At 44.1% G+C, this 23,686-nt stretch overlaps 1 protein-coding gene across 2 annotated transcripts in view; it reads right to left on the bottom strand.

Moving 5' to 3' along the window:
• The window catches only part of LOC115109078 (sterile alpha motif domain-containing protein 9-like), a 29,406-nt gene extending 14,411 nt beyond the window's left edge, over nt 1-14,995 (bottom strand). The window contains exon 1 of one of the 2 annotated variants that reach the window (XM_065009611.1): nt 14,563-14,995. In XM_065009611.1, coding sequence (XP_064865683.1) covers nt 14,563-14,591 — 29 coding nt within the window. In that variant the 5' untranslated portion in view covers nt 14,592-14,995. Of the gene's footprint in view, nt 1-12,794; nt 12,860-14,562 lie in introns of those variants that run through there. The other variant, XM_065009612.1, reaches the window with a different exon arrangement.
• Between the last annotated feature and the right edge of the window lie 8,691 nt (nt 14,996-23,686).

Here is a 23,686-nt window from a genome sequence, read left to right as displayed (position 1 = left end):
ATTAATCCACACATAAAACCGTCAACCGTTTCCAGTCATCTCTCCTCCCAGGTTTTTTCATCTTTGAATTTATATTGTGATTGCTATCTAAACTTTCATAGTATTACCACAACGACCGGCAAAACAGATAGTCTTTCCATCACCCACGTGGGTATAACCAATGAGGAGATGGCACGTGGGTACCTGCTTCTCTAAACCAATGAGGAGATGGGAGAGGCAGGACTTGCAGCGCGATCTGCATCAGAAATAGAACTGATTTGATCTATTTTATCCCTTGGCAACGCAGACGCTCTTAAGGCGCGAGCAGTGTCGGTGCAATAATTGAATAACATGGATTTTTAAATTTATTTTGCAACGCTGGCGCACGCGACACGAGCGGTGTGGTCAGCCTGTTAGAATATCAGGCACTTTTCTATGACTCAAAAGTCTAACTGGCGTGAGATGGCACACGCGAGCAAGATGAAACATAATTGCTCGAGCAAACACTTGAGTCTAGAGAAGAAATGTGGCGAGCAGAGGACAGGCCAGTGTGGTGCGTGCAAATTATCTTGAGATCTTGCTAGTGTGACTGAGCGAGAGAACTGCATTTCCACAATTAATTAGAGAGTAGAGATTTTTGTTCACCTGAAGAAATACTTACTTTATGTCAAGACTTTACTGCACTTTCATAAATACGCCACATCCCGTCTCCCCACAGGGATGTCTTCTCTCTCCCATCACACCAATTTTCCAGTTTGCTCCCCAATGACCAATTTGCTCTCGCAACTGCTTACTTTACTTTTTAACAGGGAAATTCAAGACAATGAACATAGCCTGTAGCAGTCCACTGAAACGCAATTGGTCAGGTTTTTGGACCAATCACGGCTTGACTGCTCTCCGAACCGAATTTTCGACCAAAGAGATGAAAGGAGATGGTGAAAGGTGAATGATGGCTGATAATAATACAGAGCTAAGTTTGATCGTTTTTTCAGTAGAGAAACTACACTCAAAAAAATATAGAAACGCAACATGCAAAGATTTCTAAGATTTTACAGAGTTACAGTTTATATAAGGAAATAAGTCAATTGAAATCTATGGAATTCACATGACTGGGACTACAGATATGCATCAGTTAGTCACAGAAACCTTTAAAAAAGTAGGGGTGTGGATCAAAAATCCAGTCAGTATCTGGTGTGACCCCTATTTGCCTCATGCATCTCCTGCGCATCGAGTTGATCATGGTGTTGATTGTGGCCTGTGGAATGTTGTCCCACTCCTCTTCAATGGCTGCGTGAAGTTGCTGGATATTGGTGGGAACTGGAACACGCTGTCGTACACATCGACCCAGAGCATCTTAAATATGCTCAATGGGTGACATGTCTGGTGAGTACAGTATGCAGGCCATGGAAGAACTGGGACATTTCCATCTTACAGGAATTGTGTACAGATCCTTGAGGCCGTGCATTATCATGCTGAAACATGAGGTGAAGACAGAGAATGAATGGCACGACAATGGGCCTCAGGATCTTGTCACGGTATCTCTGTGCGTTCAAATTGCCATCAATAAAATGCAATTGCGTTCATTGTCCGTAACGTATGCCTCCCCATACCATAAACCCACCGCCACCATGGGGCACACTGTTCACAACGTTGACATCAGCAAACCGCTCGTCTACACGACGCCATATTGCCATCTGTCCAGTAAAGTTGAAACCGGGATTCATCCGTGAAGAGCACACTTCTCCAGTGTACCAGTGGCCATCGAAGGTGAAGAAGCCGGATGTGGAGGTCCTGGGGTGGCTTAGTTACATGTGATCTGCGGTTGTGAGGCCAGTTGGACGTTCTGCCAAGTTCTCTAAAACAATGTTGGAGGCGGCTTGTGGTAGATAAATTAACATTCAATTCTCTGGCAACAACTCTGGTGGACATTCTGGCAGTCAGCATGCCAATTGCACACTCCTTCAAAACTTGACACATCTGTGGCATTGTGTTCTGTGACAAAACTGCACATTTTAGAATGGCCTTTTGTCCCCAGCACAAGGTCCACCTGTGTAATGTTCATGCTGTTTAATCAGCTTCTTGATGTGCCACACCTGTCAGGTGGATGGATTATCTTGGCAAAGGAGAAATGCTCACTTACAGGGATGTAAACAAATGTGTCCCAAACCTTTGATGGAGTAAGCTGTGCGTATGGAACATTTCTGTGATCTTCTATTTCAGCTCATGGAACATGGGACCAACACTTTACATGTAGCGTTTTATATTTTTGTTTAGTATATATTCATTTGACAGGTCTTTGATGATGCATCCAATCAGATCAGAGTTTATGACTCAAAGGGCTCCCTCCAAGGCATCGGGTCAGATGGTCTAGACTTGCTGACGTACCTCAACTCTCTCTATACTTCAATTCCAAAACATAGGAAATCGTGGATGTGGTATATTAACCCTTTACACTTGTGGGATTTGGCCTACAGTTGAAGTCAGAAGTTTACATACACCTTAGCCAAATACATTTAAACTCAGTATTTCACAATTCCTGACATTTAATCCTAGTAAAAAATTCCCTGTCTTTGGTCAGTTAGGATCAACACTTTATTTTAAGAATGTGAAATGTCAATAATAGTAGAGAATGATTTATTTTTTTCATCACATTCCCAGTGGGTCAGAAGTTTGCATACACTCAATTAGTATTTGGTAGCATCGCCTTTAAATTGTTTAACTTGGGTCAAACGTTTGGGATAGCCTTCCACAAGCTTCCCACAATAAGTTGTGTGAATTTGGGCCCATTCCTCCTGACAGAGCTGCAGTAACTGAGTCTGGTTTGTAGGCATCCTTGCTCGCACACGCTTTTTCAGTTCTGCCCACACATTTTCTATGGGATTGAGGTTAGGGCTTTGTGATGGCCACTCCAGTACCTTGACTTTGTTGTCCTTAAGCCATTTTGCCACAACTCTGGAAGTATGCTTGGGATTGTTTACGGTTGTCCATTTGGAAGACCCATTTGCAACCAAGCTTTAACTTCTTGACTGATGTCTTGAGGTGAAGGTTCCCCTTTATCCTCATTTTTTCCTCCAAACATAACGATGGTCATTATGGCCGAACAGTTCTATTTTTGTTTCCTCAGACCAAAGGACATTTCCCCAAAAAGTATGATCTTTGTCTCCATGTGCAGTTGCGAACCGTAGTCTGGCGTTTTTATGGTGGTTTTGGAGCAGTGGCTTCTTCCTTGCTGAGCAGCCTTTCAGGTTATGTCGATATAGGACTGGTTTTACTGTGGTCCTTTGCTGTTGTTCTGGGATTGATTTGCACTTTTTGCACCAAAGTATGTTCATCTCTAGGAGACAGAATGCGTCTCCTTCCTGAGTGGTATGACTGCTGCGTGGTCCCATGGTGTTTATACTCGCATACTATTGTTTGTACAGATGAACGTGGTACATTCAAGCGGTTGGAAATTGCTCCCAAGGATGAACCAGAATTGTGGAGGTCTACAATGTTTTGGTTGATTTCTTTTGATTTTCCCATGATGTCAAGCAAAGAGGCATTGCGTTTTACGGTAGGCCTTGAAATACATCCACAGATACACCTCCAATTGACTCAAATGATGTCAATTAGCCTAGCAGAAGCTTCTAAAGCCATGGCATCATTTTCTGGAATTTTTCAAGCTGTTTAAAGGCACAGTCAACTTAGTGTATGTAAACTTCTGACCCACTGGAATTGTGATACAGTGAATTAAAAGTGAAATAATCTGTCTGTAAACAATTGTTGTGAAAATGAATTGTGTCATGCACAAAGTAGATGTCCTAACAGACTTGGCAAAACTATAGTTTGTTAACAAGAAATTTGTGGAGTGGTTGAAGTTTTAATGACTCCAACCTAAGTGTATGTAAACTTCTGACTTCAACTGTATATGGATAGGGCTAAACTGAAATGTTTCTCACAGAAGAAATATGAAATGCATAACCATGGTAGCAATTGTTTTGAGATTATGGGAAAATTATTCAACCAAATAGGTGAGGACAACAATAGCAGAAGCATAAATATTAACGAAATCTGAATATAATCTGGATACAATCAGTAACATGAGAATACTATTCCTGGCAAATATGGGGTAGGTGCAACATAAGACAAAAACATTTTGAGTTTGAGGGTTTGAGTGAGCTGACTAACTGGTGTCTCCAAGTGGACAAACCTCTCCAAAGTGTGCATAGTCCCTCAGTAATTTCAATGCACTTTTATGACTCAAAGAAGAGTCTAGGACTATAGGGAGCTTTTTTGAGCTCTTCTAGCTGTGTCGTTGAGGAACTAGAGCAAGCACAGTTGTAGTTGATTGGAACACAACCCTACATCATTACCATCACACAATTACTGTTCACGCAAACCAGAAACGTTCCATTAAAAATCGCAATCTGGGTCAGGTGGGCATCATTTGAAAGCGTGTTATAAAATACGATATTAGGGTGTTAGGCTTTCACAATGCAATTCAGGAAAACATATCGTTGTGAGGAATCATCGAAAGGAATCATTGTGAGTGCATTCAGATGTGTGCCACGGTTATTTTTCTTCACAAAAGTCAATTGATGCAGCGGTGTGTCAATCTAAGTAACATAATTTAAAAAATCTCCACTTTCACATCAGCAGTGAAAGGTGGCAGAGCTAGATGGTGTGTGAGACATCCCGAAAATCAGTCTTCTCACGAAAGCGTCTGTAGTGTCCGAACACTCTATGGAAGGGGGAGACTCTCACAATGGTTCTCTCTGTTTGGTTCTATGACCCCCACAAGTGTCACGGGACTCGTCTGCAGGTAACCGGTACCGGTTAAACATTTTTTAATGGAAGTACAGTACAGTTTTTGGTTCCAACCGCTGTGTCTTTGTGAGACGCAGAGTAGATGAACGGATCATCTCCACATGTGGTTCCCACTGTGTGCCTACCCAAAAAATGAGTTATATGTGTAAAATGTGTAAAAAAATATATATATATATATACACACACACACACACACACACACAGTACCAGTCAAAGTTTTGGACACATCTACTCATTGAAAGGTTTTTCTTTATTTTGTGCCTACTCCCAAAAAAGTGTTTAAATATGTATAAAAAATATTTATATATATTTATATATTTTATGTTCTGAGCTTTCTTATATCTCCTAGATATAGGACAGACACTTATTTTTGGACTGTCATTTTTGCCATTTATGAATGTGTTATTCAATGCGTTTCTATGTGCTATAGTAGTGAAAGGCCAAATTCAAAAGTTTACAAACAATTTTATATTTTAAACCTAAAGAGGTCCTAAAACTCCAAATCAAATAGCTAAATGATCCATAGTATGACCATCTTATAACAAATCCACATGTCAGCTTAGAACCCCCACCCCAACAGCTTAGACTTAAATACACAACATGTGTGTTCCAGGTTCTGAATCAAGGGTCTGAATGAAGATGTTCAAACTCTATCATATAGTTGCGTATGTATTACAGATGGCAGAACTTGAGATTCACGGCCTTGGTGAAGACACAGGAACTCGATGAGTCAACATTATGGCATCTTCGTCGATACCATGCCGCGTCTCTGGCAGAGTATGCGGTGATGAAGATGACACACCACAGGTATGTAACTGGAGTCCACCTCATAGTTTATGCATCATTTTGCAATTGGAATGTTTGATCAATAAAATATTATGAACTTTATATTTCCGGAACATTTAAAAAAAAAAAACATTTTTACCCCCTTTTTCTCCCCAATTTCGTGGTGTCCAAATGGTTGTAGTAGCTACTATCTTGTCTCATCGCTACAACTCCTGTACGGGCTCGGGAGAGACGAAGGTTGAAAGTCATGCGTCCTCCGATACACGACCCAACCTAGCCGCACTGCTTCTTAACACAGCGCACCTCAGTACCTCCAGGCTCTGATCAGGCCCTACACCCAAACAAGGGCACTGCGTTCATCCACCTCTGGCCTGCTCGCCTCCCTACCACTGAGGAAGTACAGTTCCCGCTCAGCCCAGTCAAAACTGTTCGCTGCTCTGGCCCCCCAATGGTGGAACAAACTCCCTCACGACGCCAGGACAGCGGAGTCAATCACCACCTTCCGGAGACACCTGAAACCCCACCTCTTTAAGGAATACCTAGGATAGGATAAAGTAATCCTTCTCACCCCCCTTAAAAGACCTAGATGCACTATTGTAAAGTGGCTGTTCCACTGGATGTCATAAGGTGAAAGCACCAATTTGTAAGTCGCTCTGGATAAGAGCGTCTGCTAAATGACTTAAATGTAAATGTAATGTGTCGGAGGAAACACTGTGCACCTGGCAACCTTGGCTAGCGCGCACTGCATCCGGCCCGCCACAGGAGTCGCTGATGCGCGATGAGACAAGGACATCCCTACCGACCAAGCCCTCCCTAACCCGGACGACGCTAGGCCAATTGTGCGTCGCCCCATGGACCTCCCGGTCGCGGCCGGTTACGACAGAGCCTGGGCGCAAACCCAGAGTCTCTGATGGCACAGCTGGCGCTGCCGTACAGCGCCCTTAACCACTGCGCCACCCGGGACACTTGCTCGGAACACTTGGAACACTTGCTCTCCACTGCCACCTCGGCTCCAAGTTAGCTTATGTTGCAGTCTCCAAGTGCCAAGAGGCAACCGGCTTCATTAATAAGTGCTTTGACGATGTCATCCCCACAGTGACCGTACGTACATATCCCAACCAGACGCCATGGATTACAGGAAACAGCAGCCTTGAGCAAAAGGCTAGAGCTGCCTCTTTCAAAAGAGCGGAACACTAACCCAGATGCTTATAAGAAATCCTGCTACGCACTCTAACGAATCATCAAACAGGCAAAGAGTTCATACAAGACTAAGATCGAATCCTACTACACCGGCTCTGATGCTCGTTGGGTGTGGCAGGGCTGGGAAACTATCACGGATTACAAAGGGAAACCCAACCACAAGATGCCCAGTGACACAAGCTTACCAGACGACCTAAATGCACTCCATGTTCGCTCTAAGCCAAGCAACACTGAACCATGCACGAGAGCACCAGCACAACACATCCACCACACTGACCCCTCAGGAGGGCGTGCTTAGTCCCCTCCTGTACTCCCTGTTCACCCACGACTCCAATACCATCATTAAGTTTGCAGACGACACAACGGTGGTAGGCCTGATCACCGAAGAGACAGCCTATATGGAGGTGGTCCCGACAGTGTAATGCCAGGACAACAACCTCTCCCTCAACATCAGTAAGACAAAAGGAGCTGATCGTGGACTAAAGGAAATGGAGGGCCGAGCATACCCCCATTCACACCGACAGGGCTGTAGTGGAGTGGGTCGAGATCTTCAAGTTCCTCTGTGTCCACATCACTAAGGATCTATCATGGTCCACACACACCAACCGTACAGCTTCACCACCGAGAACATCTTGAATGGCTGCATCACCATTTGATATAGCAATTGCAAGGCACTACGGAGGGTAGTGCGTATGGCCCAGTACATCACTGGGGCCGAGCTCCCTTCCATCCAAGACCTCTATACCAGGCGGTGTCAGAGGAAGGCCCAAAAAAATGGTCATAGTCTCCAGCCACCCATACTGTTCCCTCTGCTGCCGTATGGCACGCAGAACCATTGCACCAAGTCTGGAACCAACAGGACCCTGAACCCCAAAGCCATAAGACTTGTAAACAAGACTGTTAAATACACTACATGACCAAAAATATGTGGACACCTGCTTGTCAAACATCTCATTCCAAAATCATGGGCATTAATATTGAGTTGGCTATAACAGCCTTCCACTCTTCTGGGAAGGCTTTCCATTAGATGTTGGAACATTGTTGCGGGGACTTCCATTCAGCCACAAGAGCATTAGTGACGTCGGGCACTGATGTTGGGCGATTAGGCCTGGCTCGCAGTCTGCGTTCCAATTCATCCCAAACGTGTTCGATGGGGTTGTGGTCAGGGCTCTATGCAAGCCATACAAGTTCTTCCACACTGATCTCAACAAACCATTTCTGTATGGACCTCGCTTTGTGCATGGGGTATTGTCATGCTGAAACAGGAAAGGGCCTTCCCCAAACTGTTGCCACAAAATTGGATGCACAGAATCGTCTAGAATGTCATTGTATGCTGTAGCGTTAAGATTTCCCTTCACTGGAACTCCTGGCATCCCAGACCCAGATTCTTCCGTCGGACTGCCAGATGGTGAAGCGTGATTCATCACTCCAGAGAACGCTTTCCACTGCTCCAGAGTCCAATGGCAGCGAACTTTACACCACTCCAGCCAACGCTTGGTATTGCGCATGGTTATCATCTTAAATGTCACCGACCGCCACTGATGCCCACAAACACATAACATGCACTGTCTATTATCTATCCTGTTGCCTAGTCATGTTACCCCTACTTATATGCACAGCAGAGGAGGCTGGTGGGAGGAGCTATAGGAGGACAGGCTCATTATAATGGTTGGAATGGAGCCAAACATGTTGCTTCCGTGTGTTTGGTACCATTCCATTAATTCCATTCCAGCCATTACAATGAGCCCGTCCTCCTATAGCTCCTCTATAGCCTCCTCTGATGTACAGTACATAGCAACCTCAAATACCTCATACCCCTGCACATCGAATCGGTACTGGTACTCCCTGTATATAGCCATGTTATTTTCTACTCATGTTATTTTTATTCGTGTCACTATTTCAATATTTTATATTACATTTTGTATTAACTGCATTATTGGACCCGTAAGTAAGCATTTCACTGTTAGTCTACACCTGTTGTCTAGGAAGCATTTGACAAGTAAAAAATGTGATTTGATTCCGAGTCATTACTAATGATTGTTTGGAATGGCAAGGAGTGGAATGTTAACACCAACAGACTGGATTTCTCCATGCTACTGTTAACGTGCTTTGCTCCAATTTGAAATACAGGTGTGCCAAGCTTGTAGTGAGTCAGGTGTGCCAATGACTCGAGGCTGTAATCGCTGCCAAAGGTGCTTCAACAAAGTACTCAATAAAGGATCTGAATACTTATGTAAATGTGATAGCAGTTGTTTAGTTGTATAAATTAGCAAAAATGGCTAAAAAACTGTTTTTGCTTTGTCATTTTGGGGTTGTGTGTAGGTTGATGAGGGGAAAAAACGATTTAATCAATTTTAGGATAAGGCTGTAACGTAACAAAATGTGGAAAAAGTCAAGGGGTCTGAATACTTTCTGAATGTACTGTATAGGCCTAAGGCTGAGACAATAAGAAGACACCGTGGCAGAATAAATTAAACCACACCTTAGTTTTAAAACAAAACCGGAGAGCAACCTCTGTCTGGTGAAGTCCACAAAGCATAATACATGTAACAAACAGTTATATGACCTACAGCATGGTCAAGCAAGTTAATGTTAATGACATTTTCGAGTTACCGCAAGTCTCAAAGAAAACAGGAGCTACCTCCAGTATTCCGGCACCAATTCAACATCATCTAATCACCTATGCTTAGTCTAATACTGTGACAACTAAAAAAATTCAAAAACAATTTATTCCAACCAACGTAAGCTAAAAATGATGTGGCTGTCCATGGTTCTGTTGTGTGTTTGTGTGTGGGTGTTCGCAAGTAGAAAAAACACGTTGACTCATCCTACTTGTAGAGAAACGCCAATGCCATCCTCCACACTTTCATGTTGATGAAACAGTCTATGACTGTCCAACAGTACATGCTTTTTTTGTTGTTGTCCTAGGCTACCTGGCTAAAATGCTTGCTCTCTAGCCTTTCTTTTATGGAGAATGTTAGCTAGTTAATATTAGCCTACTACATCTAGCTATATATTGAACGTCCATCCTCTCAGGCCAGGGGAACAATGTATGAATGGATCAGAATCGCCGTAATAATCATTGGACAGTACAGAGAATTAAGAAAAACCACAAGTCCAAATCCCCATCCATGGCTAATTTAGGAAAAATACAATTTTAGCTAGTTATCCAACAACACAACGAGATGCAACAATTCAAGTAGTTTCTGTCAATGAAGTATTGCTCTCGATGTGATTGAAGTGAAGCCAAATCCAAACTGGCTTCCCTTTTTTTAGTGCGCCAGGACCATTAACAGTTTAGCTCAACACTGATTGGCTATTATTTAATACTTGTAGTTTTTTTATCAAGGGAGGCCAAATGCTCACCGACTTACCTTGCTTTCAATGCTACGGGTGGCAACAATGTCATACTCTTTTTGACCAGACAGCATCAGATAGATGGGCTACAAATACAGAGACGGGGCGCTGTTTCGCTTGCTTTCTAATGATGAGATACAGTTGAAGTCAGATGTTTACATACATTTAGGTTGGAGTCATTAAAACTTGTTTATCCAACCACTCCACAAATTTCTTGTCAATAAAATATAGTTTTGGCAAGTCGGTTAGGACACCTACTTTGTGCATGACACAATTCATTTTTCCAACAATTGTTTACAGACAGATTATTTCACTTATAATTCACTGTATCACAATTCAAGTGGGTCAGAAGTTCACATAGACTAAGTTGACTGTGCCTTGAAACAGCTTGGAAAATTCCAGAAAATTATGTCATGGCTTTAGAAGCTTCTGATAGGGTAATTGACATCATCTGAGTCAATTGGAGGTGTCCCTGTGGATGTATTTCAAGGCCTGCCTTCAAACTCAGTGCCTCTTTGCTTGACATCATGGGAAAATCTAAATAAATCAGTCAAGACCTCAGAAAACAAATTGTAGACCTCCACAAGTCTGGTTCATCCTTGGGAGCAATTTCCAAATGCCTGAAGGTACCACGTTCATCTGTACAAACAATAGTACGCAAGTATAAACACCATGGGATAACGCAGCCGTCATACCGCTCAGGAAGGAGACACGTTCTGTCTCCTAGATATGAACATACTTTGGTGCGAGAAGTGCAAATCAATCCCAGAACAACAGCAAAGACCCTGTGAAGATGCTGGAGGAAACAAGTACAAAAGTATCTGTATCCACAGTAAAACCAGTCCTATATCGACATAACCTGAAAGGCCGCTCAGCAAGAAAGAAGCCACTACTCCAAAATCGCCATAAAAAAGACAGACTACGGTTTACAACTGCACATGGGGACAAAGATCGTACTTTTTGGAGAAACGTCCTCTGGTCTGATGAAACAAAAATAGAACTGTTTGGCCATAATGACCATCGTTATGTTTGGAGGAAAAAGGTGGAGGCTTGCAAGCCGAAGAACACCATCCTAACCGTGAAGCATGGGGGTGGCAACATCATGTTGTGGGGGTCCTTTGAGGGACTGGTGCACTTCACAAAATGGATGGCATCATGAGGAAGTACAATTATGTGGATATATTGACGCAACATCTCAAGACAGCCAGGAAGTTAAAGCTTGGTTGCAAATGGGTCTTCCAAAAGGACAATGACCCCAAGTATACTTCCAAAGTTGTGGCAAAATGGCTTAAGGACAACAAAGTCAAGGTATTGGAGTGGCCATCACAAAGCCCTGACCTCAATCCCATAGAAAATTTGTGGGCAGAACTGAAAAAGCGTGTGTGAGCAAGGAGGCCTACAAACCAGACTCAGTTACTGCAGCTCTGTCAGGAGGAATGGGCCTAAATTCATCCAAATTATTGTGGGAAGCTTGTGGAAGGCTATCCGAAACGTTTGACCCAAGTTAAACAATTTAAAGGCAATGCTACTAAATACTAATTGAGTGTATGTAAACTTCTGACCCACTGGGAATGTGATGAAATAAATAAAAGCTGAAATAAATCACTACTATTATTCTGACATTTCACATTCTTAAAATAAAGTGTTGATCCTAACTGACCTAAGACAGGGAATCTTTACTGTGAGTAAATGTCAGGAATTGTGAAAAATCTGAGCTTAAATGTATTTGGCTAAGGTGTATGTCAACTTCCGACTTCAACTGTATGTTCAGCCTCTTGCGAATTGAAGGATCCATGAATACACGCCACTGCTGAAGTGATTCATTGAAATTATTAAACCAAAATGTATATAAAACATGCTTATCAAAAATACGCTTACTTCAAAACAGGAATAGAATGTTCATCCAGTTTTGTACACAAGTTGAATAAACAAACACTGAAAAAAAATTGACGAGCGTTATTACACGATAGCTGCTGGTTCAAAATGCATTCCATACATTACTTTATTTTCAGGACTTACATTTATTTTAAATCACAAAGCTAATTTCATCAATCATGATGTAAAGAGATTATTTTAAGTGTTTATTATTTTACACATCAAGTTGAAGCCATTTCAGAATGCTATAATTAACTTATTCAGAACTGGCCCCAAATGTGCTTTATTTGTTATATGTCATCCACTACCCTGATTGCTGCCTTAGTTTCGTTTCACTGAATCCATGTAGCATACCCATAATAATTCATTAAAGAAGCTCATCATAGTGTGTAAAATAAATAGATGGTTGTATATTTTTTGTTTGTGTTGGTAGAATGTTTATTCCGGTTCTACATCGATGGTTTACTCAAACATTTAAAATAATGTATGACCTTTATTTTAAATCACTTTTATTATTATTATTGCCTTCCTGTGCCCACTCCAAATTGTACATTAAGAAAATATACAATTAATCAATAGCAGTGCTTGACTTGGACAGGAGCTCACCTGAGCAGAGTACTGGCACCTCAGATTTTCTATTGTTTGAGTTCCTGTTCCTCTTATAGAAGTTTTGCTCAAAAGTTTGTGGAGCTCCTGCACTTAAATATTAACAGTACCCACACCCAAAATGAGTAATGGCACCTATTTCAGTCCAAGTCAAGCACTGATCTATAGCAACGAATAGGACTTACCCATTCCAGCTGCATAGAGATACCGTCACATCATTGCTCCTCTACATTTCTTGTTTGTAGGCTACTTCCTCACAACAAGGTGCTTTCTTGTGTCTTGGTAGGAGACAGCTTTTTTGATTGGTCAGAGTTTGATCACTGAACCAATCAAATGATTGTTTACCCTATTTGGGCATAGATGATCCTCATAGGAGGCTGACGTTTGAGCTGAGCCAGATCTTTACAATGGCAACCTGAAAAGTAGGTCACGAGCTAGGGTGTGGTGCATTGGTATTAATTCTAGTGCTTTACAGGTAGGCCTATTTCATGTACAGTATACGGAAAGTTTGCCCAAGCATACCTTCTTCCGTTGTGTTAAGCAATAATCGAAATAGCTGAGATTACTTAAAGCATTCTCCAAGGTACAACAGTCCAAATAAACCGAAAATAACAATTATAGTGCTTTTCACAAGACCTCAAAGCTCTTGACCTGGATAAATAACTCCATCTACCGACAATGTTTTAACACCCACCTGTAAATGGGTATTTAAAATAATTGGTCATCAATACTGCATGATATCATATGTAAGAGAAGACCAAAAAGAAATGAAATGTTCTACATTCACTTAATAAATATTGACATTTGAAGATGATGATGACAACAGGCTATAGATTGAAACATGCCAGTCGTCCAGTAGTTTTAAAAGGCAGAGGTAGGGCTGAAATGTTGTATTAGGCACATGTGACAAATAAAATGTGATTATTTAAAAAAAATAATTAATACATACCATGTAGCAGGCTCCTCATCTTACCATTATGACAACATACTGACCATGTAGCAGGCTCCTCATCTTACCATTATGACAACATACTGACCATGTAGCAGGCTCCTCATCTTACCATTATGACAACATACTGACCATGTAGCAGGCTCCTCATCTTACCATTATGACAACATACTGACCATGTAGCAGGCTCCTCATCTTACCATTATGACAACATACTGACCATGTAGCAGGCTCCTCATCTTACCATTATGACAACATACTGACCATGTAGCAGGCTCCTCATCTTACCATTATGACAACATACTGACCATGTAGCAGGCTCCTCATCTTACCATTATGACAACATACTGACCATGTAGCAGGCTCCTCATCTAATCATTATGACAACATACTGACCATGTAGCAGGCTCCTCATCTTACCATTATGACAACATGTAGCAGGCTCCTCATCTTACCATTATGACAACATACTGACCATGTAGCAGGCTCCTCATCTTACCATTATGACAACATACTGACCATGTAGCAGGCTCCTCATCTTACCATTATGACAACATACTGACCATGTAGCAGGCTCCTCATCCTACCATTATGACAACATACTGATCACGTATCAGGCTCCTCATCCTACCATTATGACAACAAACTGACCATGTATCAGGCTCCTTGCCTTATCATTATGACAATGTTGTGTCTTTGGCTATGCCGGATTAAGTGATATGACATGCTATTCTTTTTTGCTCTTTTTTTTGTTTGGATTTTTACCCCCAATTTCATTGTATCCAATTGTTTTTTTTTAGTAGCTACTATCTTGTCTCATCGCTACAACTCCCGTACGGGCTCGGGAGAGACGAAGGTTGAAAGTCATGCGTCCTCCGATACACAACCCAACCAAGCCGCACTGCTTCTTAACACAGCGCGCATCCAACCCGGAAGCCAGCCACACCAATTTGTCTGAGGAAACACCGTGCACCTGGCAACCTTGCAATGCAATAAATATTTACTCTGAGCTGCGCTTCGGTAGATTGGTCATCGACGGAAGGCTGGTTTGTCCTTTATGGATCTCTGGTCCTCTGAAGAATGTCTAGTGGTGAACTGGAGCGTGGTAGAATGGATACTCTGTCCGTCCTCTCCTATCCCACGTTTAGCGACTGCTGCTAAATCAACGGTATTACTTCTGGAGTGAATAAGAGTTCAAAGTTCATACCAAGTTGCCATTCTTTTAAGCTCATGCTATATTCTGGCTGGTATAGTCTAAATGAATCCTTTCGGCGTGTAGGTCACATTGAAATTCGATGCCAATTGCGTTAGGTTCCTGCTGAGGTTGGCTTAGTTCTGTAGGTGGTCTTTGTCCTTTCAACATGGGGATAGTAAGTCCTCACATCCTTGAACAGCTTATTATCTGAGCCCTTTTAAACGTAGGACTGTCGCCCTAACGTCCTCGGAACAGAAAGTTACATTTTCGTCAAGGGCTTTATATAGGAGGGGAGAGAAGGGCGTGTTTCATAGTTTATAACCAATGTCTGTTCACATGGGCAGGGCCACTGAGTGGAGCATAGTTCCCTCATGAAACCCCAATTCTCTCATTTGGAAGCTAAAATTACATTTATTCTTTTCACAAATAGTTTAATATTTAAACATTTAAATTGCACAATTCCATGTGAATCTGATAACTAGAATGTGTAGACTTTCCAAGATACAGTTTATGTCGTCCGATCATCAGTAATAATGTTTCAGGTGCCAACTGATCTGGCATCATATTCATTTAGTACCAATGCATATTTTCAGCTGGTTGGATTACCGAAATATGGTTCCGTTCCCATCTTTTGATGTCACCAAACTCTCTCTCTCAATGTTAATCAGGGGATTTTCAATCATCACATTGGTAGAGTAGAGAGGAAAAGGGGAAAGGCATTTATGGGGGTCATAAACCTCCCCCACTCAGGCCAACGTCATGACAACAACATACTGACCATGTATCAGGCTCCTCGCCTTAACATTATGACAACATTATGACAACACTCACCCAGAGGCGGCGCTCCTAGTGGCCAGGGACTTTAATGCAGGGAAACTTAAATCAGTTTCAGCATGTTAAATGTGCAACCAGAGGGAAAACAAATTCGAGACCACATTTACTCCACACACAGAGATGCGTACAAAGCTCTCCCTAACCCAACATTTGGCAAATCTGACCATAATTCTTTCCTCCTGATTCTTGCTTACAAGCAAAAACAAAAACAGGAAGCACCCGTGACTCGGTCTATAAAAAAAGTGGTCAGATGGAGCAGATGCTAAGCTACAGGACTGTTTTGCTAGCACAGACTGGAATATGTTCCGGGTCTCTTCCGATGGCATTGAAGAGTAGACCACATCTGTCACTGGCTTCATCAATAAGTGCACCGAGGACGTCGTCAGCTGTTCTGGACGACTGTGTGATCACTCTCTCCGCAGCCAATGTGAGTAAGACCTTTAAACAGGTCAACGTTCACAAGGCTGCAGGGCCAAGACGGATTACCAGCACGTGTACTCCGAGCACACGCTGACCAACTGGCAAGTGTCTTCACTAACATTTTCAACCTGTCCCTGTCCAAGTCTGTAAAACCAACATGTTTCAAGCAGACCACCATACTCCCTGTGCCAAAGAACACTCTGATAACCTACCTAAATGACTACCAACCTGTAGCCCTCACATCTGTAGCCATGAAGTACTTTGAAAGGCTGGTCATGGCTCACATCAACACAAATATCCCAGACACCCTAGACCCACTCCAATTTTCTTACCACACCAACAGATCCACAGATGATGCAATCTATATTGAACTCCACACTGCCCTTTCACACCTGGACAAAAGGAACACCTTTTGGAGCACAACTCCAACACCATCTGTTACGTACGCCTCTAGGAAGAGGGAATGCAACACCCTGCTACAACTCAACTCCCCGTGGAGTGAAAGAGGTATGGGACTGTAGGTGCGAGTAAGGATGACAAAGGCAGAGAATTTACCGTTTACTGGGAATAGATTTATTCCTTCACACTGTAAATTTGGGGGAAAGGGGCTGAACGGAACCAAAGCAAAGAAAGTACATGTCAAAGCCCCCTCTCCTACCTTACCTGCCTACCCACAACTTACCTAACTTAGCACCACCTGGTGCACTAACCAAAATACAGGGGGTAGTCCGCCCAGGTCTTACCTAGTGTGCATAGACAGTGAATACTACGGGTTATGCATGCCCACAGGCCTCTTGCCAAAGCACTCCCTAGGTGCCCTCCCCTTACCCCTTGGGAACAAATTAAACAGAATACAAACCATTTCAATAACCCTAACAGTCCTTTGGACATAAACATACCTCTGCAGGACCGGCTACAAACTACTTCACAAAAAAAAAAAAAAACACGTAACAATTCACATTTTTTTCTTCTCTGTCGGGGTGGCCACCTCTCTAGTGGGTTGTTCTCTGTCACACTCCATCCCCCTCAACCTCTCCTCCAGCAGTCGGATCCTCTCCTCTAGTGCTCTGTTCTTCTCCTGCTCCTGCTCTTTCTCCTGTTGAAGTTGTCTCACCACTGTCCAGAGTGCAGATATGTCTCTCTCCACCTCCAGCACTCCGTGTCTGGTTAAGAGAGTGTTGTTGTGCTGCACTGTTGTCTGGGTCTGTGCTGACTGGAGTGTAATCACTTGCTGTTCCAGCTCCACCTGCCTTACCTCCAGCTGGATAAATGTATCCTTCATTTCAATGAGGGAGTAGTAATCTGTGCTGGGAGGTTGACTTTCCACTGGGGGTTTCTCGTCTGTGGGGTTATATAATGAAGAGGTCTGGTCTGACCCGCTCGGGGTGGGGTTATCTTTCTCAAGGGAGAGCTTCTCCTGCTGGGCTAATTCTTTAATTAGGTGAAAGTCCAGCTGAAACTGTTTGGGGTTACCCTGTACCATTACTGTTCCGGACTTATAGTGATTTATATTAGCTGACTCAGAGTCTTCGTTGTCAAGTATCCTGAGTTTCCACCCCTCATTAACACCCCTTCTCTTTTAACAGAGGGGTAGTGTGCTAATATAGCACTGTGCCATGCCAGGGGATGGTTTGTGTGGAAGATAAGGTTGTTGATGTTCCCATTTTTGTAATAGTCAGAAGGAGTCTAATGGGATACAGCTGTATCCTCTGACGAGAGTGCAGGGTCAGCTCCAATTAGCAATGGGGCCGACTAATCAACTGCTTGGGGGAATTTCAGGAAACCATCCTGAAACACACACATACAAAACTACAACACAGAAACTGGGGAACGTAACACCATCATTAAGTTTGCTGATGACACAACAGTGGTAGGCCTGATCACCGACAACGATGAGACAGCCTATAGGGATGAGGTCAGAGACCTGACCGTGTGGTGCAAGGACAAAGACCTTCTCCCTCAATGTGATCAAGACAAAGGAGATGATTGTGGACCACAGGAAAAAAAGGACCGAGCACGCCCCCATCCTCATCGACGGGGCTGTAGTGGAGCAGGTTGAGAGTTTCAAGTTCCTTGGCATCCACATCACCAACAAACTAACATGGTCCAAGCACACCAAGACAGTCGTGAAGAGGGCACGACAAAACCTATTCCCCCTCAGGAGACTAAAAAGATTTGGCATGGGTCCTCAGATGGTTTTACAGCTGCACCATCGAGAGCATCACTGCCTGGTACTGCTTGGCCTCTGACTGCAAGGCACTACAGAGGGTAGTGTGTACGGCCCAGTACATCACCGGGGCCAAGCTTCCTGCTGTTAGGTACTAATTCTAAGAGTAAATGACTCCACAGACACTAGGAAAGCTTAACCAAGTTTAATTATTCCCAAAGGGTCGATACAGCTGCATTCAGACACAGACATGGCTTCCCTCGTGGTAGTATTCATACCCCACTTTGGGTGGAGTCTCCTCCTAAACATCGCTATGATCCTATGATCCTATCCTAACATCGCTAACATCGCTATGATCGCTATGATCCTTCAACGGTTTCTCTCATTATCAGTACTGCCACATGTGATCATGTTCCCTGCACTCAGCACCTCCCAAGCTTCATAATGGCTCCACCCCTCATTATTGTTATCTGTTACTTTTTGGGGGGCAATTTCTTAAAACTGCATTGTTGGTTAAAGGCTTGTAAGTAAGCTTGTATTCGGCGCATGTGACAAAAAAATGTAAATACATACCATGTATCAGGCTCCTCATCTTACCATTATGACAACATACTGACCAGGTATCAGGCTCCTCATCTTACCATTATGACAACATACTGACCAGGTATCAGGCTCCTCATCTTACCATTATGACAACATACTGACCATGTATCAGGCTCCTCATCTTACCATTATGACAACATACTGACCATGTATCAGGCTCCTCATCTTACCATTATGACAACATACGGACCATGTATCAGGCTCCTCATCTTAGCATTATGATAACATACTGAGCATGTACGTATCAGGCTCCTCATCTTACCATTATGACAACATACTGAGCATGTATCAGGCTCCTCATCTTACCATTATGACAACATACTGATCATGTATCAGGCTCCTCATCTTACCATTATAACATACTGACCATGTATCAGGCTCCTCATCTTACCATTATGACAACATACTGACCATGTATCAGGCTCCTCATCTTACCATTATGATAACATACTGACCATGTATCAGGCTCCTCATCTTACCATTATGACAACATACTGACCATGTATCAGGCTCCTCATCTTATCATTATGATAACATACTGACCATGTATCAGGCTCCTCATCTTATCATTATGACAACATACTGACCATGTATCAGGCTCCTCATCTTACCATTATGATAACATACTGACCATGTATCAGGCTCCTCATCTTATCATTATGACAACATACTGACCATGTATCAGGCTCCTCATCTTATCATTATGACAACATACTGACCATGTATCAGGCTCCTCATCTTACCATTATAACATACTGACCATGTATCAGGCTCCTCATCTTACCATTATGACAACATACTGACCATGTATCAGGCTCCTCATCTTACCATTATAACATACTGACCATGTATCAGGCTCCTCATCTTACCATTATAACATACTGACCATGTATCAGGCTCCTCATCTTACCATTATGACAACATACTGACCATGTATCAGGCTCCTCATCTTACCATTATAACATACTGACCATGTATCAGGCTCCTCATCTTATCATTATGACAACATACTGACCATGTATCAGGCTCCTCATCTTACCATTATAACATACTGACCATGTATCAGGCTCCTCATCTTACCATTATGACAACATACTGACCATGTATCAGGCTCCTCATCTTACCATTAAGATAACATCTTGACCATGTATCAGGCTCCTCATCTTACCATTATGATAACATACTGACCATGTATCAGGCTCCTCATCTTACCATTATGATAACATACTGACCATGTATCAGGCTCCCTATCTTACCATTATGACAACATACGGACCATGTATCAGGCTCCTCATCTTACCATTATGACAATATACTGATCATGTATCAGGCTCCTCATCTTACCATTATGACAACATACTGATCATGTATCAGGCTCCTCATCTTATCATTATGACAACATACTGACCATGTATCAGGCTCCTCATCTTACCATTATGACAACATACTGACCATGTATCAGGCTCCTCATCTTATCATTATGACAACATACTGACCATGTATCAGGCTCCTCATCGTACCATTATGACAACATACTGACCATGTATCAGGCTCCTCATCTTATCATTATGACAACATACTGACCATGTATCAGGCTCCTCATCTTACCATTATGATAACATACTGACCATGTATCAGGCTCCTCATCTTATCATTATGACAAAATACTGACCATGTATCAGGCTCCTCATCTTACCATTATGACAACATACTGACCATGTATCAGGCTCCTCATCTTACCATTATGATAACATACTGACCATGTATCAGGCTCCTCATCTTACCATTATGATAACATACTGACCATGTATCAGGCTCCTCATCTTATCATTATGACAACATACTGACCATGTATCAGGCTCCTCATCTTACCATTATAACATACTGACCATGTATCAGGCTCCTCATCTTACCATTATAACATACTGACCATGTATCAGGCTCCTCATCTTACCATTATGACAACATACTGACCATGTATCAGGCTCCTCATCTTACCATTATAACATACTGACCATGTATCAGGCTCCTCATCTTACCATTATGATAACATACTGACCATGTATCAGGCTACACAGCCTCTTGTGTAGCCTGTCAACTATGTGTCTGTCTATCCCTGTTCTCTCCTCTCTGCACAGACCATACAAACGCTCCACACCGCGTGGCCGCGGCCACCCTAATCTGGTGGTCCCAGCGCGCACGACCCACGTGGAGTTCCAGGTCTCCGGTAGCCTCTGGAACTGCCGATCTGCGGCCAACAAGGCAGAGTTCATCTCAGCCTAGGCCTCCCTCCAGTCCCTCGACTTCTTGGCACTGACGGAAACATGGATCACCACAGACAACACTGCTACTCCTACTGCTCTCTCTTCGTCTGCCCACGTGTTCTCGCACACCCCGAGAGCTTCTGGTCAGCGGGGTGGTGGCACCGGGATCCTCATCTCTCCCAAGTGGTCATTCTCTCTTTCTCCCCTTACCCATCTGTCTATCGCCTCCTTTGAATTCCATGCTGTCACAGTTACCAGCTCTTTCAAGCTTAACATCCTTATCATTTATCGCCCTCCAGGTTCCCTCGGAGAGTTCATCAATGAGCTTGATGCCTTGATAAGCTCCTTTCCTGAGGACGGCTCACCTCTCACAGTTCTGGGCGACTTTAACCTCCCCACGTCTACCTTTGACTCATTCCTCTCTGCCTCCTTCTTTCCACTCCTCTCCTCTTTTGACCTCACCCTCTCACCTTCCCCCCCTACTCACAAGGCAGGCAATACGCTCGACCTCATCTTTACTAGATGCTGTTCTTCCACTAACCTCATTGCAACTCCTCTCCAAGTCCCCGACCACTACCTTGTATCCTTTTCCCTCTCGCTCTCATCCAACACTTCCCACACTGCCCCTACTCGGATGGTATCGCGCCGTCCCAACCTTCGCTCTCTCTCCCCCGCTACTCTCTCCTCTTCCATCCTATCATCTCTTCCCTCTGCTCAAACCTTCTCCAACCTATCTCCTGATTCTGCCTCCTCAACCCTCCTCTCCTCCCTTTCTGCATCCTTTGACTCTCTATGTCCCCTATCCTCCAGGCCGGCTCGGTCCTCCCCTCCCGCTCCGTGGCTCGACGACTCATTGCGAGCTCACAGAACAGGGCTCCGGGCAGCCGAGCGGAAATGGAGGAAAACTCGCCTCCCTGCGGACCTGACATCCTTTCACTCCCTCCTCTCTACATTTTCCTCTTCTCTCTCTGCTGCTAAAGCCACTTTCTACCACTCTAAATTCCAAGCATCTGCCTCTAACCCTAGGAAGCTCTTTGCAACCTTCTCCTCCCTCCTGAATCCTCCTCCCCTCCCCTCCTCCCTCTCTGCAGATGACTTCGTCAACCATTTTGAAAAGAAGGTCGACGACATCCGATCCTCGTTTGCTAAGTCAAACGACACCGCTGGTTCTGCTCACACTGCCCTACCCTGTGCTTTGACCTCTTTCTCCCCTCTCTCTCCAGATGAAATCTCGCGTCTTGTGACGGCCGGGCGCCCAACAACCTGCCCGCTTGACCCTATCCCCTCCTCTCTTCTCCAGACCATTTCCGGAGACCTTCTCCCTTACCTCACCTCGCTCATCAACTCATCCCTGACCGCTGGCTACGTCCCTTCCGTCTTCAAGAGAGCGAGAGTTGCACCCCTTCTGAAAAAACCTACACTCGATCCCTCCGATGTCAACAACTACAGACCAGTATCCCTTCTTTCTTTTCTCTCCAAAACTGTTGAACGTGCCGTCCTTGGCCAGCTCTCCCGCTATCTCTCTCAGAATGACCTTCTTGATCCAAATCAGTCAGGTTTCAAGACTAGTCATTCAACTGAGACTGCTCTTCTCTGTATCACGGAGGCGCTCCGCACTGCTAAAGCTAACTCTCTCTCCTCTGCTCTCATCCTTCTAGACCTATCGGCTGCCTTCGATACTGTGAACCATCAGATCCTCCTCTCCACCCTCTCCGAGTTGGGCATCTCCGGCGCGGCCCACGCTTGGATTGCGTCCTACCTGACAGGTCGCTCCTACCAGGTGGCGTGGCGAGAATCCGTCTCCACACCACGTGCTCTCACCACTGGTGTCCCCCAGGGCTCTGTTCTAGGCCCTCTCCTATTCTCGCTATACACCAAGTCACTTGGCTCTATCATAACCTCACATGGTCTCTCCTATCATTGCTATGCAGACGACACACAATTAATCTTCTCCTTTCCCCCTTCTGATGACCAGGTGGCGAATCGCATCTCTGCATGTCTGGCAGACATATCAGTGTGGATGACGGATCACCACCTCAAGCTGAACCTCGGCAAGACGGAGCTGCTCTTCCTCCCGGGAAGGACTGCCCGTTCCATGATCTCGCCATCACGGTTGACAACTCCATTGTGTCCTCCTCCCAGAGCGCTAAGAACCTTGGCGTGATCCTGGACAACACCCTGTCGTTCTCAACTAACATCAAGGCGGTGGCCCGTTCCTGTAGGTTCATGCTCTACAACATCCGCAGAGTACGACCCTGCCTCACACAGGAAGCGGCGCAGGTCCTAATCCAGGCACTTGTCATCTCCCGTCTGGATTACTGCAACTCGCTGTTGGCTGGGCTCCCTGCCTGTGCCATTAAACCCCTACAACTCATCCAGAACGCCGCAGCCCGTCTGGTGTTCAACCTTCCCAAGTTCTCTCACGTCACCCCGCTCCTCCGCTCCCTCCACTGGCTTCCAGTTGAAGCTCGCATCCGCTACAAGACCATGGTGCTTGCCTACGGAGCTGTGAGGGGAACGGCACCTCAGTACCTCCAGGCTCTGATCAGGCCCTACACCCAAACAAGGGCACTGCGTTCATCCACCTCTGGCCTGCTCGCCTCCCTACCACTGAGGAAGTACAGTTCCCGCTCAGCCCAGTCAAA

This window comes from Oncorhynchus nerka, linkage group LG25 (genome assembly GCF_034236695.1).
Source record: "Oncorhynchus nerka isolate Pitt River linkage group LG25, Oner_Uvic_2.0, whole genome shotgun sequence".
NCBI lineage: Eukaryota > Metazoa > Chordata > Actinopteri > Salmoniformes > Salmonidae > Oncorhynchus > Oncorhynchus nerka.
This window is presented reverse-complemented; position numbering and strand designations above follow the sequence as displayed.